The sequence below is a fragment of the Leucoraja erinacea genome, chromosome 6 (assembly GCF_028641065.1).
Source record: "Leucoraja erinacea ecotype New England chromosome 6, Leri_hhj_1, whole genome shotgun sequence".
NCBI classification, from domain to species: Eukaryota; Metazoa; Chordata; class Chondrichthyes; order Rajiformes; family Rajidae; genus Leucoraja; species Leucoraja erinaceus.
Window position 1 is genome coordinate 82,413,490 of NC_073382.1, and position 15,071 is coordinate 82,428,560.

At 53.9% G+C, this 15,071-nt stretch overlaps 1 protein-coding gene across 1 annotated transcript in view; it reads left to right on the forward strand.

Moving 5' to 3' along the window:
• Positions 1-15,071, forward strand: part of LOC129698350 (F-box/WD repeat-containing protein 7-like) — a 125,170-nt gene extending 110,099 nt beyond the window's left edge. The window contains exons 7-13 of the mRNA XM_055637446.1: positions 443-574; positions 1,106-1,234; positions 4,610-4,723; positions 6,404-6,585; positions 9,077-9,302; positions 11,684-11,894; positions 13,860-15,071. Of these exons, the coding sequence (XP_055493421.1) occupies positions 443-574; positions 1,106-1,234; positions 4,610-4,723; positions 6,404-6,585; positions 9,077-9,302; positions 11,684-11,894; positions 13,860-14,128 (1,263 nt within the window). The 3' untranslated portion in view covers positions 14,129-15,071. The remainder of the gene's footprint in view (positions 1-442; positions 575-1,105; positions 1,235-4,609; positions 4,724-6,403; positions 6,586-9,076; positions 9,303-11,683; positions 11,895-13,859) is intronic.

Here is a 15,071-nt window from a genome sequence, read left to right on the forward strand (position 1 = left end):
ATGTGTGTGATGGCAAGGAACTTCAGAAGCTGCTTTACAAGTCTGAAGAAGAGTCTCAACCCGAAACATCACCTATTCCGCTTCTCCAGAGATGCTGCCTGACCCGCTGAGTTACTCCAGCATTTTGTATCTGCCTTACATTTCAGTAGTGCTGGCAAGCAATTAGCCAACATGTGTCTGCCGTGGGCACAAGCAGCCGAGGGAAGTCTACACTGCCATAGGGAGGGAGAGCATGCAAACTCCACACTCAATCCGAGCCCACTGTCAAACTGGGTCCCTAGAGTTGTGAGGCAGTGTCACAAACTGCTGTGTCACCTCCGTGCTTTCCACATGAATGAGGACGCTAGGCTGCCGGTGTTCTGGTTTTAATCTCCAGATTGGTGATGGTAAATGCGTTCCCAGTGGTCAGAGTGATTTAGCAGTGTGTGTTTGCTGCTTTCAGCTGGCGCTCTACGTGCTGTCCTTCCTGGAGCCCAGGGACCTGCTGCGAGCAGCGCAGACCTGTCGGTACTGGCGCATCTTGGCTGAGGACAACCTGCTGTGGAGAGAGAAATGCAGAGAAGAAATTGTGAGTGTGGGGGGGGGCTGGATGGGCATTGTGGGCGGGGGGCGGGGGCTTGGATGGGCATTGTGGGCGGGGGTGGGGGTTGGATGGGCATGGTGGGCGGGGGGGGGTGGATGGGCATTGTGGGCGGGGGGCTGGATGGGCATTGTGGGCGGGGCTGGATGGGCATTGTGGGCGGGGGTGGAATGGGGGCTGGGGGTGGAATGGGCATTGTGTGGGCGGGGGTGGATGGGCATTGTGGGCGGGGGCTGGATGGGCATTGTGGGCGGGGGCCATGTGGGCGGGGGCTGGGGATGGGCATTGTGGGCGGGGGCTGGATGGGCATTGTGGGCGGGGGCTGGGGCATGGGCATTGTGGGCGGGGCTGGATGGGCATTGTGGGCGGGGGTTTTGTTCCGTATCGTGTTGGCTGGGTAATGTGTCTGAGTATTATCACTGGGCCAGTGTTGAACGTTGTACCGGGTGCTGCCACTGAGAGTCTGCAGTGCTGGTGAAGCATTAACGCTCTCTCCCCGCTCTCTCCCCCCGTGCAGTGATCGAGGAGCCGCTGTACCTGCGCAGGCGACGCATGCTCAGCACCGGCTTCATGTACAGTCCCTGGAAATCGGCATTCATGAGGCAGCATAAGATAGACACCAACTGGCGATCGGGCGAGATCAAACCTCCCAAGGTAAGCTGGTCTCACCCCGTCACACGGCAGCTATATCGGGGCAGGGTGGATGCACAAAGCTGCAGTAACTCAGCGGGACACGCAGCATCTCTGGAGACAGGGAATGGGTGACGTTTCAGGTTGACACACTTCTTCAGACTGAGAGTTAGGGGAGAGGAGGATATAGAGGGTGATATATTGAATGTTATATGGAACAAATTAATGAAAGCTAACCCTGAATGCAAAAAAGTAATGATGATAAAGGAGACAAGCCATTGTTATCTGTGGGCTGGACAAGAAGCTAGCACAACAACTGGGTGGGGGAGGAATGGAGTGAGAGGGTTGCAAAGGTTAGTTGAAGCTAGAGAAATTAGTATTCATACTGCTGGGCAGTCTCCTTCATTCATTTGTTCTATATCTCTCCACATCGTCATCTATATCTCTTGTTTCCTTTTCATAGAAACATAGAAATTAGGTGCAGGAGTAGGCCATTCGGCCCTTCGAGCCTGCACCGCCATTCAACATGATCATGGCTGATCATCCAACTCAGTATCCCGTACCTGCCTTCTCTCCATACCCCCTGATCCCCTTAGCCACAAGGGCCACATCTAACTCCCTCTTAAATATAGCCAATGAACTGGCCTCAACTACCCTCTGTGGCAGAGTTCCAGAGATTCACCACTCTCTGTGTGAAAAAAGTTCTTCTCATCTCGGTTTTAAAGGATTTCCCCCTTATCCTTAAGCTGTGACCCCTTGTCCTGGACTTCCCTAACATCGGGAACAATCTTCCTGCATCTAGCCTGTCCAACCCCTTAAGAATTTTGTTTTCTATAAGATCCCCTCTCAATCTCCTAAATTCTAGAGAGTATAAACCAAGTCTATCCAGTCTTTCTTCATAAGACAGTCCTGACATCCCAGGAATCAGTCTGGTGAACCATCTCTGCACTCCCTCTATGGCAATAATGTCCTTCCTCAGATTTGGAGACCAAAACTTCAGACTCTCAGTCTGAAGAAGGGTTTTGACCCGATACATCAACTGTTCCTTTTCTTGAGATGCTGCCTGCTTTGCTGAGTCACTCCAGCAATTTGTGTCTATCTTTAGTTTAAAGCAGCATCTGCACTTCCTCCCCACATTCCTGGAGTCAAATCCTTTTGGTTTTCTAATGACTTGTTCTCTCTACACATCAACTTTGTTATTTGTGTGCAAGGATCCTCTGAACACCAATACCTTGCAGTCTCATTTAACAAATATGATTCATTTCTCTACAAAGAGAATAACATCACATCGACATCGACATCGGCTCCACCATATCCATGTTTATTGATTTAGTTTAAAGTCTCCCTGGGTTGCCATTTCCATATTGTCTCCCCAGCAGACTTGTTATATTTAGTGCCACTTATCCAAATCATCGCTCTGGTTTTTATCATTCCAGGGTTCCTGCTCTCAACACCAAAGTACACAGCTCGTCAGGCAGCATCCGTAGACACAGAAACGAGTAATGTTTCAGAAAATAGATCTTAAGTCAGAATTGGAAAAAGATAGCAGACATGTTTTAAGCTGCATAGAAAAGAACATAGTGCAGCAGAGATACTTGCCCTTTGTTCCACCATATGTTTACCAATCATTGAGTGATACAGTGTGGATACAGGCCCTTCAGCCCATCTTGCCCACACCGGCCAACATATCCCAGCTGCACTAGTCCCACCTGCCTGCGCTCGGTCCATATCCCTCCAAACCTGTCCTATCCATGTACCTGTCTAACATTGGGATAGTCCCAGCCTCAACTACCTCCCCTGGCAGCTTGTTCCATACACCCACCACCCTTTGTGTGAAAAAGTTACCCCTCAGATTCCTATTAAATCTTTCCCCTTCACCTTAAACCTATGTCCTCTGGTCCTCGATTCCCCTACTCTGGGCAAGAGACTCTGTGCGTCTACCCGATCTATTCCTCTCATCATTTTATACACATCTATAAGATCACCCCTCATCCTAATCGCATTTCCCTGCATGCGTCTGGACCCCCACCATTCCCTCGCTGTTACGGTGCATCTGTGTAAAAGCCGTGAATCCCCCCCCGTCCAGCAAACTAGCATCTGTACAGCCCTGCATAAAATAAACAGATAACCGCTGGAAACACAACATCTGGGAAAGTGAAACACAGGATTACAACAGAACAATTGATGGGAGAAGGATAGGAAAGGTTGAGAGGGATATCGTTAGGTTGAACTACCGTAGTTAGGCATCTTGGTTATTGCGGACGTGGATGTTGGGTCAAAGGGCCTGTGTTTCCATCCTGTATCTCCTACCCGCTTCCACCACCTCCCTGGCAACCCAACCCAGCCACTCACAAGTCTGTGTCCTGCACATCTTTCTATTCCCCCCTTAAAGCTGTGCCCTGTGGTCTTGGACATCTCCACCCTGTGGGAACAGGTTCTGACTGTCTGCCCTATCGCTGCGTCTCGGAGATGTATATATTTTATGTTTCTGACGGGTCGCCTCACAGCCTCCGACGCTGCGGAGAAAACAATCCTAGTTTGTCCACCCTCTCCCTGCAGTCACTGCCCGCTGCATCTGCTGCCTGACCCGCAGCCGCTGCATACACTGCCTGACCTACAGTCACTGCCCGCTGCATCTGCTGCCTGACCCGCAGCCGCTGCATACACTGCCTGACCTGCAGCCACTGCCCTCTACATACACTGCCTGACCTGAATGTTTGCAGCATGTTCTGTTTTTTATTTGTGAGGACGTTTTGCGGATTTAAATTCTACCTGAGGACCAAGTGGAGAGGATTGTTATTTTGTAACCGAGGAGGCAAAAGGATATTTATTGAGGAATACGGGACCTCCACAAATATTCCGGCAGCTGGTGGTCTGGCCCACCCATTAATCCGGACATTACCCTCCCTTTCCCCTGGAATTTACTGGCTGCGGCCGTGGCTCTGGAACTCTGTCCCGGCCAGAGCCGGCAGATCCCTTCCCATTGCCGACTTCCGCGGCCCCTCGACACCGTCACCTCTGTTTGTCCGGCAAAGCGGATAATCCAGAAAGCTTCTGGAACCACGGGTGCTGGAAAACCGGTGGTGGACCTGTACAGATGACGTGGGGACAGAGCAGCTCCTTCCCTTAGCAGCAACTGGAGGGTTGGCACGGACTCCGGACCCAAGAGCCTGTTTCCGCGCTGATACTAGGGTTTGAGGGAGTGCGAGCAGGAGATAGACGTGTCCGGCTCCGACCAAACCCGGAGCACTGGCAGGAATAACCATGTTGGTTTTTAAACTGGAATTCAGGTGTATGGGATTTTGATTCAGAAATTGCAGGCAGATCACTGCCGATGACTGGCTGAATATTACGGTGAATGTGGTCGTGTTGGTGATGGTCAAAGCTTCACTTTTACAGGTGTTGAAAGGTCACGATGATCACGTCATCACCTGCCTACAGTTCTCTGGCAATCGCATCCTCAGCGGCTCTGATGACAACACGCTCAAAGTCTGGTCTGCCATCACTGGAGAGGTGTGTGTCCTCCCACCGCCCCCCAGCCTCTCCCACTCCCCCAGCCTCACCCACTCCCCCCGCCACTCCCCTATCCCCCCCCGGGGAATTCATTATGGGGAACAAGGAAATGGAAGATGAGTTCAACAGGTACTTTGGATCCATCTTCACTAAGGAGGACACAGACAATCTTCCCGATATATACTAATGACCAAAGGATCTGGGGTGACAGAGGATGTAGTGTACCTGGACTTTCAGAAAGCATTTGATAAGGTCCCACATAGGGGATTAGTTGGCAAAATTAGGGCACATGGTATTGGGGGTGGAGTGCTGACATGGATAGAAAATTGGTTGGCAGACAGGAAACAAAGAGTAGGGATTAACTGGTCCCTTTCAGAATGGCAGGCAGTGACTAGTGGGGTACCGCAAGGCTCGGTGCTGGGACTGCAGCTATTTACAATATACATCAATGATTTGGATGAAGGGATTCAAAGCAACATTAGCAAATTTGCAGATGACACAAAACTGTGAGAAGGATGCTATGAGAATGCAGAGTGACTTGGACAGGTTGGGGGAGTGGGCAGATGCATGGCAGATGCTGTTTAATGTGGATAAATGTGAGGTTATCCACTTTGGTAGCAAAAACAGGAAGGCAGATTATTATCTAAATGGCGTCAAGTTGGGACAAGAGGAAGTACAACGGGATCTGGGGGTCCTTGTTCATCAGTCTATGAAAGTAAGCATGCAGGTACAGCAGGCAGTGAAGAAAGCGAATGGCATGTTGGCCTTTATAACAAGAGGAGTTGAGTGTAGGAGCAAAGAGGTCCTTCTGCAGTTGTACAGGGCCCTAGTGAGACCACACCTGGTGTATTGTGTGCAGTTTTGGTCCCCTAATTTGAGGAAGGACATTCTTGCTATTGAGGGAGTGCAGCGTAGGTTTACAAGGTTAATTCCCGGGATGGCGGGACTGTCATATGCTGAGAGAATGGAGCAGCTGGGCTTGTACACTCTGGAGTTTAGAAGGATGAGAGGGTATCTTATTGAAACATTAGACTATTATGGGTTTGGACACGCTAGAGGCGGGAAACATGTTCCCGATGTTGGGGGAGTCCAGAACCAGGGGCCACAGCTTAAGAATAAGGGGTCAGCCATTTAGAACTGAGATGAGGTAACACATTTTCACACAGAGAGTTGTGAGTCTGTGGAATTCTCTGCGTCAGAGGGCGGTGGAGGCCGGTTCTCTGGATACTTTCAAGAGAGAGCTAGATATGGCTCTTAAAGATAGCGGAGTCAGGGAATATGGGGAGAAGGAAGGAACGGGGTACGGATTGTGGATGATCAGCCATGATCACATTGAATGGCGGTGCTGGCTCGAAGGGCCGAATGGCCTACTCCTGCACCTATTGTGTATTGCTTCTCCCCTCTCTCCACTCCCCCAATCCCCCACCCACCTCCTGCTGCCCCTCCCCCTGCCCCCACCCACCTCTTCCACCTCCTCCGCCCTCCTCCCCACTCCCCACCGCCCCTCCCCACTCCCCCGCATCTCGTGCGTGCGTGCGTGTGAGTGTTTGCACTTTTTCACACTTTACCGTTTCACCTATAAACTCTGCCCTCTAGTGTTTGATTTCTCCATCCTGTGGTAGAAGGTTGTAACTGTCTCCCCTGTCCATGCCGCCCATAATTGTGGCCCTTGTTTTGCAGTGTGTGCAGACGCTGGTGGGACACACAGGGGGCGTTTGGTCGTCACAGATGAGAGGCAGCATCGCCATCAGCGGCTCCACCGACCGCACCCTGAAGGTGTGGAACGCAGAGACGGGCGAGTGTATCCACACGCGGTACGGGCACGCCTCCACTGTACGCTGCATGCACCTCCACGGCAACAAGTGAGGCCCTCTACTGGGGGTGGGGGGGGGGGGGGGGTGTCTGTGTGTGTCTCTGTGTGGGTGTGTGTCTCTGTGTGGGGGTGTGGGTGTGTGTGTCTGTGTGTGTGTCTGTGTGTGGGGGTGGGTGTGTGTGTGTGTCTGTGTGGGTGTGTGTGTGTGTGTGTGTGTGTGTGTGTGTGTGTGTGTGTGTGTGTGTGTGTCTGTGTGTGTGTGTGTGTGTGTGTGTGTGTGTGTGTGTGTGTGTGTGTGTGTCTGTCTGTGTGTGGGTGTGTGTGTGTGTGTGTCTGTGTGTCTGTCTGTGTGTCTGTGTGTGTGTGTCTGTGTGTGTGTCTATGTGAGTGTGTGTGTGTGTGTGAGTGTGTGTGTCTGTCTGTATGTGTGTGTGTGTGTCTCTGTCTGTGTCTGTCTGCGTGCGTGTGTCTGTGTGTGGAGCCCATGGACACTGGGCAATGGCAGCTGGATCTCTATATCCTTGCCCTTGCCCGTCTATTGTTCAAATAGAGGGGGGTGGGGACAGGAAGCTGAGGGGGGTGGTGATGGAGACGGGGGGGGGGGGGGGGGGGGGGTGAGTGAGGGGGGTGGGGAGGGGACGGGGGGCTGAGTGGAGGTGACCTTCCATAAGCCACACGTTACCTGTGCATGTTGAAGCATTCCACTGATGACGAAAGGTGAACAATGTGAAGCCGAGCGATGGTCATCTTGTGTGGAGCGGTGCTGCAGATGCTGGGCTATGGGGCAGTATCGGAGATAAACACAAGATCTTCTTCTCTGGGGCAATATAGACACCACTGTGGCCCTGATACAACAGCCATCCAATAGCCAATTCACAGGTAGACAAAAATGCTGGAGAAACTCAGCGGGTGAGGCAGCATCTATGGAGCGAAGGAATGGGCGACGTTTCGGGTCGAGACCCTTCTTCAGACTGACGGGGGGGGGGGGGGGGGGGGGGGGGAAGAAGCAAGGAAGAGGCGGGGACAGTGGGCTGTGGGAGAGCTGGCAAGGGGAGGGGAAGGAGGGAGAAAACCAGGACTACCTGAAATTGGAGAAGTCAATGTTCATACCGCTGGGGTGTAAACTACCCAAGCGGAATATGAGGTGCTGCTCCTCCAATTTGCGGTGAGACTCACTCTGGCCATGTAGGAGGCCCAGGACAGAAAGGTCGGATTCGGAATGGGAGGGGGAGTTGAAGTGCTGAGCCACTGGGAGATCAGTTTGGTTATTGCGGACCGAGCGGAGGTGTTGGGCGAAGCGATCGCCAAGCCTGCGCTTGGTCTCACCGATGTAGAGCAGCCGACACCTAGAGCAGCGGATGCAATAGACGAGGTTGGAGGAGGTGCAGGTGAACCTCTGCCTCACCTGGAAAGACGGCTTGGGTCCTTGGATGGAGTCAAGGGGGGAGGTAAAGCGACAAGTGTAGCATTTCCTGCGGTTGCAAAGGAAAGTACCAGGGGAGGGGGTGGTTTGGGTGGGAAGGGACGAATTGACCAGGGAGTTACGGAGGGAGCGGTCTCTGCAGAAAGCAGAAAGGGGAGGAGATGGGAAGATGTGGCCAGTGGTGGGATCCCGTTGGAGGTGACGAAAATGTCGTAGGATTATCTGTTGTATGTGACGGTTGGTGGGGTGGAAGGTGAGGAGAAGGGGGACTCTGCCCTTGTTACGAGTGGGGGTGGGGGGGGGGGGTGGTGGGGAGTGAGAGCTAAGGGCCTCTCTCACCTTCACGACCTAATTCACAACCTATTTTACTCGTGGACATTTTTCATCATGTTGAAAAAACGCCCCGACCTACTTGATGCCACGAGTGCCTACAACTAGTATCACGACCTACCTGCAGCCTCGTGATGGCCATGCTGCGAGTATGAGTCAAGGGCAAGGTCGTGAAAGTGGGACAGGCCCTTTAAGGGGTATGGAAGAGACCCTGGCGAGAACATCATCTACAGGTGAACAGGGGATAGCCAACTCTCAATTGGTTGGTGGCAGGACTGGAGGGGAGAGGAGGATAATTGTTTTGAACCGTGGGGGACGTACAGGTCACAGACTCAAAGCGACATTTAAACGGACAGGTGTGTCTTTGAAAAGCAGCTACCTGTGGGGAGCGAACTGGGTGTAGGTGCGGTGGTGCTGGAGTAACTCAGCGGGTCAGGCAGCATCTGTGGAGAACATGGAGAGGTGACGTTTCACAGAGTGCTGGAGTAACTCAGCGGGTCAGGCAGCATCTGTGGGGAACATGGATAGGTGACGTTTCACAGAGTGCTGGAGTAACTCAGCGGGTCAGGCAGCATCTGTGGGGAACATGGATAGGTGACGTTTCACAGAGTGCTGGAGTAACTCAGCGGGTCAGGCAGCATCTGTGGAGAACATGGAGAGGTGACGTTTCACAGAGTGCTGGAGTAACTCAGCGGGTCAGGCAGCATCTGTGTGGAGAACATGTATAGGTGACGTTTGTGGTCGGAACCCTTCTGCAGACTGATGCTCATGTTGTTGTCGTTGTCAGGGTGGTGAGTGGATCGAGGGACGCCACTCTCAGAGTGTGGGACATTGACACGGGCCGCTGCCTGCACACTCTCCTGGGCCACGTGGCAGCAGTGCGGTGCGTGCAGTACGATGGTGAGAGGGTGGTGAGCGGGGCCTACGACTACACTGTCAAGGTGTGGGACCCACTGACTGAGACCTGCGTGCACACACTCCAGGGCCACACAAACAGAGTCTACTCACTTCAGGTAAGCTGCAACCCTGCCTTCATTACCTCCTGCTCACATCAGTTTATTGTCACGTGTGTCGAGGTACAGTGAAAAGCTTTTCTTGCGCCGTTACAATCGAGTGTACACATACGTGATAAGGGATTAATGTTTAGTCGTCGGAGTTAAAGTGAGAAAAGTTGCTGTAGGAGTAGATGTTGAAGAGTGTGGAGCGATTGTAATATGTGGTTGTGGCCAGCACACATATAGTCACCTGCGTTGGACACCATCTTGTTATGCTCCGTGGCAAATGTCGAAATGACAGAAAGGGGGATGTGGCCCTGGTCAAACAGCGATCCAAGCCCAATGGCCAATTCTCAATTGGTTGGTGGCAGGACTGGAGGGGAGAGGAGGATAAATGTTCTGAACTGTGGGGGACGTACAGGTCTCAGACTCAAAGCGACATTTAAACGGACAGGCGTGTCTTTGAAAAGCAGCTAACTGTGGGGAACAAACTGGCTGTGGTGCGGTGGTGCTGGAGTAACTCAGCGGGTCAGGCAGCATCTGTGGAGAACATGGATAGGTGACGTTTCAGAGTGCTGGAGTAACTCAGCGGGTCAGGCAGCATCTGTGGGGAACATGGATAGGTGACGTTTCACAGAGTGCTGGAGTAACTCAGCGTGTCAGGCAGCATCTGTGGAGAACATGGATAGGTGATAACGTCACCTGTCCATGTTCTGCAGAGACACATAGATACATAGACAATAGATGCAGGGGTAGGCCATTCGGCCCTTCGAGCCAGCACCGCCATTCAATGTTATCATGGCTGATCATCTACAATCAGTACCCCATTCCTGCCTTCTCCCCATATCCCCTGATTCCGGTAGCCCGCTCTAACTCTCTCTTGAATGCATCCAGTGAATTGGCCTCTACTACCTTCTGTGGCTGAGGATTCCATAAATTCACAACTCTCTGTGTGAATTTTTTTCCCCCATCTCAGTTCTAAATGGCCTACCCCTTATTCTTAAACAGTGGCCCCTGGTTCTGGTCTCCCCCAACAATCCGGTCTCCCCCAACATTTCCTGCATCTAGTGTGTCCAATCCCTTAATAATCTTACATGTTTCTATAAGATAACCACTCATCCTTCTAAATTCCAGAGTGTACAAGCCCAGCCGCTCCATTCTCTCAGCATATGACAGTCCCGCCATCCCGGGAATTAACCTTGTAAACCTACGCTGCACTCCCTGAATAGCAAGAATGTCCTTCCTCAAATTAAATGCTGCTTGACCCGCTGAGTTACTCCAGCACTCTGTTCTTTTGTGCTGGAAAACTCTCCTCTGACCATCATAGGGCTGAATGGTCACCTGGTGTTGCCTGGTGTCAGTGTATAAAACCATGAGAGGAATAGATCGGGTAGATGCACAGAGTCTCTTGCCCAGAGTAGGGGAATCGAGGACCAGAGGACACAGGTTCAAGATGAAGGGGAAAAGATTTAATAGGAATCTGAGGGGTAAGTTTTTCACACAAAGGGTGGTGGGTGTATGGAACAAGCTGCCAGAGGAGGTAGTTGAGGCTGGGACTATCCCAACGTTTAAGAAACAGTAGGACAGGTAAATAGATTTGGTGGGATATGGGCCAAACGCGGGTAGGTAGGACTGGTGTAGCTGGGGCATGTTGGCCGGTATGGGCTAGTAGGGCTGAAGGGCCTATTTCCACCCTGTGCCACTCTGTGACTAGTGTAGCTGGGACATTGTTGTCCAGTGTGGGCTAGTAGGGCTGAAGGGCCTCTATGCCTGTGACTGTACTGCAGCAGTTGTGAATGTGGGGCAGTTGCAGGTGGCCTGTTTGCCGGCTCTGTGACGCAGCTGGTGGAGCCACTGGCGGGCAGCTCCAGTGCCCTGAGCTCACTGCCCACCTCTGCCCAGGCTGTGGAGTCTGCATGTTCTCCCTGTCACCGTGTGGCCAGTGGACGTTGCCCCAGTTATAGGTGGGTGGTAAAGTCTGGGGATAAAGTGGGGTTGGTGGATGGGCTGAAGGGCCTGTGGTCCAGGGATACCCCGGGTGCTGACCTCTCCGCCCTGTTTGTCCGTGACGTGCAGCTCCCACGCAGGCTGCAACACCGGGCCCTGGGGCCCACTGGGTCAGCTGCAAGGGTTCAGCGGCTCAGTGTCATCTACACACCCCACGGCCTGGCATTGGCCATCCATCTTGTGCCTTGGCCACTGGGCTGAGAGAGAGGGGGTGAGGGTGGCCCCCCCACAGGGTGACGGTGCCCCCCTCCCTCCCCCAGGGTGACGGTACGGTGAGAGGGTGTGGGGCTGCCGTGTGATGGTGTGGGGGTGGGGGTGAGGGTGAGGGTGTTGTGTGTGTGTGTGGGTGTGTGCGTGTACTCACTGTGCGGTGCTGCTTGTGCCGTTGGCAGTATGACGGTGTACACATCGTGAGCGGGTCGCTGGACACGTCTATCCGGGTGTGGGACGCTGAGAACGGTAACTGCCTGCACACTCTGATGGGCCATCAGTCACTGACCAGCGGCATGGAGCTGAAGGACAACATCCTGGTGTCAGGCAATGCCGACGCCACCGTCAAAATCTGGGACATCAAGACCGGACAATGTCTGCAGACCCTGCAAGGTCAGTGAGTGGCCAGTGGGGGGGGGGGTGGGGGGGGGGGGGGGGGGGGGGGGAGGGGGCAGGGGGGGGGGGGGCAGGGGGGGGGGTAGGGCAGCTGTCTGGGCCCTACAGTACAGTGTGGGTTTTTCAATGGGTGGGGCAGCGGTGTGTGTGTGGTGTGTGCGTGTGTGTGTTGTCTGCGTGTGTGTCTGCGTCTGCGTCTTGTGTGTGTGTTTGTGTGTGTCTGCGTCTGTGTGCTTATGTGTGTGTGTGTGTGTGTGTCTGTGTGTGTGTGTGTGTGTGCATCTGTGTGTGTGTGTGTGTGTGTGCGTCTGTGTGTGCGTCTGTGTGTGTGTGTGTGTGTGTGTGTGTGTGCGTCTGTGTGTGTCTGTGTGTGTGTGTGTGTGTGTGTGTGTCTGTGTGTGTGTGTGTGTGTGTGTGTGTGTGTGTGTGTGTCTCTGTGTGTGTTTGTGTCTGTGTGTGTGTTTGTGTGTGTGTGTGTGTGTGTGTGTGTGCGTCTGTGTGTGTGTGTCTGTGTGTGTGTGTGTGTGTGTGTGTGTGTGTGTGTGTGTGTGTGTGTGTGTGTGTGCGTCTGTGTGTGTGTGTGTGCGTGTGTCTGTGTGTGTGTGTGTGTGTGTGTGTGTGTCTGTGTGTGCGTCTGTGTGTGTCTGTGTGCGTGCGTGTGTGTGTGCGTCTGTCTGTGTGTGTGCCTGTGTGTGTGCGTGTGTGTGCGTGCACTCTGGCAACAAGCCACTATTGATCAGTCGCTGCCATGAGGTGGTTGTACCTGAGGGGACCGCTGCTAGAACTATAACGACAGCTTGAATGTACTCTCCCCCCCCTGTCAGCTGTGGCCTGTGTGCATCAGCACCACAAGATCCTTTGTAGCTCTGCCCATTCAGCCCCTCGATCTTCTCTGCCGGCCTTTGTCGACCATTCCCGTCAATCCCTTCCCCAGTCTCCTCTCATCGCCATTCGGGTTCTGTGTTGAAACCTCCGATTCCCCCACTCCCACAATCACAGTGTTCTCCTTGCCCTCTCCCAGAACAGTGACGGCCCAGCCCAACCCACAGTGGCCGCATCCACTGGTCAGTACAACCCTCATGCCCACTGGTCACTGCAGTGTTCAGCGTCTCTGTTACATGACGTGCCTTCCCACGGCCAGACCACTGACTCCTGCCACTGCAGGGACTCAGCCGGCCGGCCGATCAATACTTGCATTGATCAGCTGGGCTGCATTGGACCTGATCAATAACTATATACTGGTGCCACCTCCTCCCTCACACCACACACGGCAGGAGAGGCATGGAGAGGCATGGAGAGGAGGGGGGGGCCTGTGGAGGGGGGGGCCTGTAGAGGGGGGGCTGTAGCGGGGGGGGTGGGAGGGGGGGGCTGTGGAGGGGGGGTCTGTGGAGGGGGGGGGGTCTGTGGAAGGGGGGGCCTGTAGAGGGGGGGGGGGTCTGTAGAGGGGGGGCCTGTAGAGGGGGGGGGCCTGTGGAGGGGGGGGGGGTTGGGGGTGTGGAGGGGGGGGCTGTAGAGGGGGGGGGGGGGGTGTGTGGAGGGGGGGGTCTGTGGAGGGGGGGGGGGGGGCTGTGGAGGGGGGGGGGCTGTAGAGGGGGGGTCTGTGGAGGGGGGCCCCTTGTTCCCACACTGTGGTAGCACCTTGCCGACAGGCAGTGTGTGGGACCTCGGCTCTGCCGGCCCTTCCACACCTGCCATGGTTCAGTTTGGGTCCCGTGTACCGAGGTACAGTGAAAAGCCTTTAGTTGCGTGTTATCCAGGCAGTGGAAAGACAACACATGATTACAACCGAGCCGTCCACACTGTACAGATACTGGGTAAAGGGAATAATGTTTAGTGTAAGGTGGGGTCCAGTGGAAGATAGTGGGAGGGTCCCTGCAGCCGGTATGGGGGGGGGCTGCATCAGTGTATGGGGTGGGCAGTGAAGGCCTCCTTCTAACCACTTGTCCCTTGTTCCCACGCTAGGGCCAAACAAGCACCAGAGTGCTGTCACCTGCCTGCAGTTCATCCAGAAGTTTGTGGTCACTAGCTCGGACGATGGGACGGTCAAACTGTGGGACCTTAAAACGGGCGACTTCATTCGCAACCTGGTGGCCCTGGAGAGTGGTGGCAGCGGTGGGGTGGTGTGGAGGCTGCGTGCATCAAAGACCAAGCTGATCTGTGCGGTGGGCAGTCGCAATGGTACAGAGGAGACCAAGCTGTTGGTGCTGGACTTTGATGTGGATATGAAGTGAGGCCATGTTATGCTGCGCACTTCTAGCCCACAGCATAGGCAGCGAGCAGGCACCAGCCCCACGCTGGCCACTCCCTTTTGCCAAAGAAGACTTGACCACGGGATGTGCAGACACCCAGTCCAGGAGTGGTGCTGCCCCCCCCCCCCCCCCCCACTGGACAGCAGAGAGCGGGCCGTCTTAAGCCCACTGCACGCCAGCTGGAAGCTATTGGGAAATATTTCAAGCACCTTAGAACTGAGCCCACAGGACATCCATCTGTGCCGATGACGAGATACTTGCAGACACTTTAGAGACTTGCCAAAATTGTTCCTAACTCAAACTTGTACATAAAATGGTTCTATTGTATATTATATAAAAGTGTATCTATGTGGTGAATGAGGTAACGCATCCGTAACAACGTCTATATATTGAACTGTGTAACAGTGTGTGCACCTCGTGTACGAGAGAAGGTCAGGGTGAAGGTTGTGTGTGTGTGTGTGTTTGTACATGCGTGTGTGTGCGTATGTTTGCGTGTGTGCATGCGCACGTGTGCTTTGTGTGCGTGCGTGTGCAGGTGTGTGCATGCGTGTGCAGGTATGTGTGCGTGTGGGCGTGCGTGTGTAGGTATGTGTGCGTGTGGGCGTGCGTGTGCAGGTATGTGCTTGCGTGTGTGTGGGCGTGCGTGTGCAGGTATGTGCTTGCGTGTGTGTGGGCGTGCGTGTGCAGGTATGTGCTTGCGTGTGTGTGTGCGTGCGTGTGCAGGTATGTGCTTGCGTGTGTGTGTGCGTGCGTGTGCAGGTATGTGCTTGCGTGTGTGTGCGTGCGCGCGTGCAAGGATTTTCACTCACAAGGTGATGCCCCTCCCACCCCTCTTGTATAAAACGTTGGGATTGGCCGCAGCAGAGGCCGGCCGGGGTGCGCTTTTATTGAAAAGAAAGTTGCAAAATAAACGGATTGAAGTCCC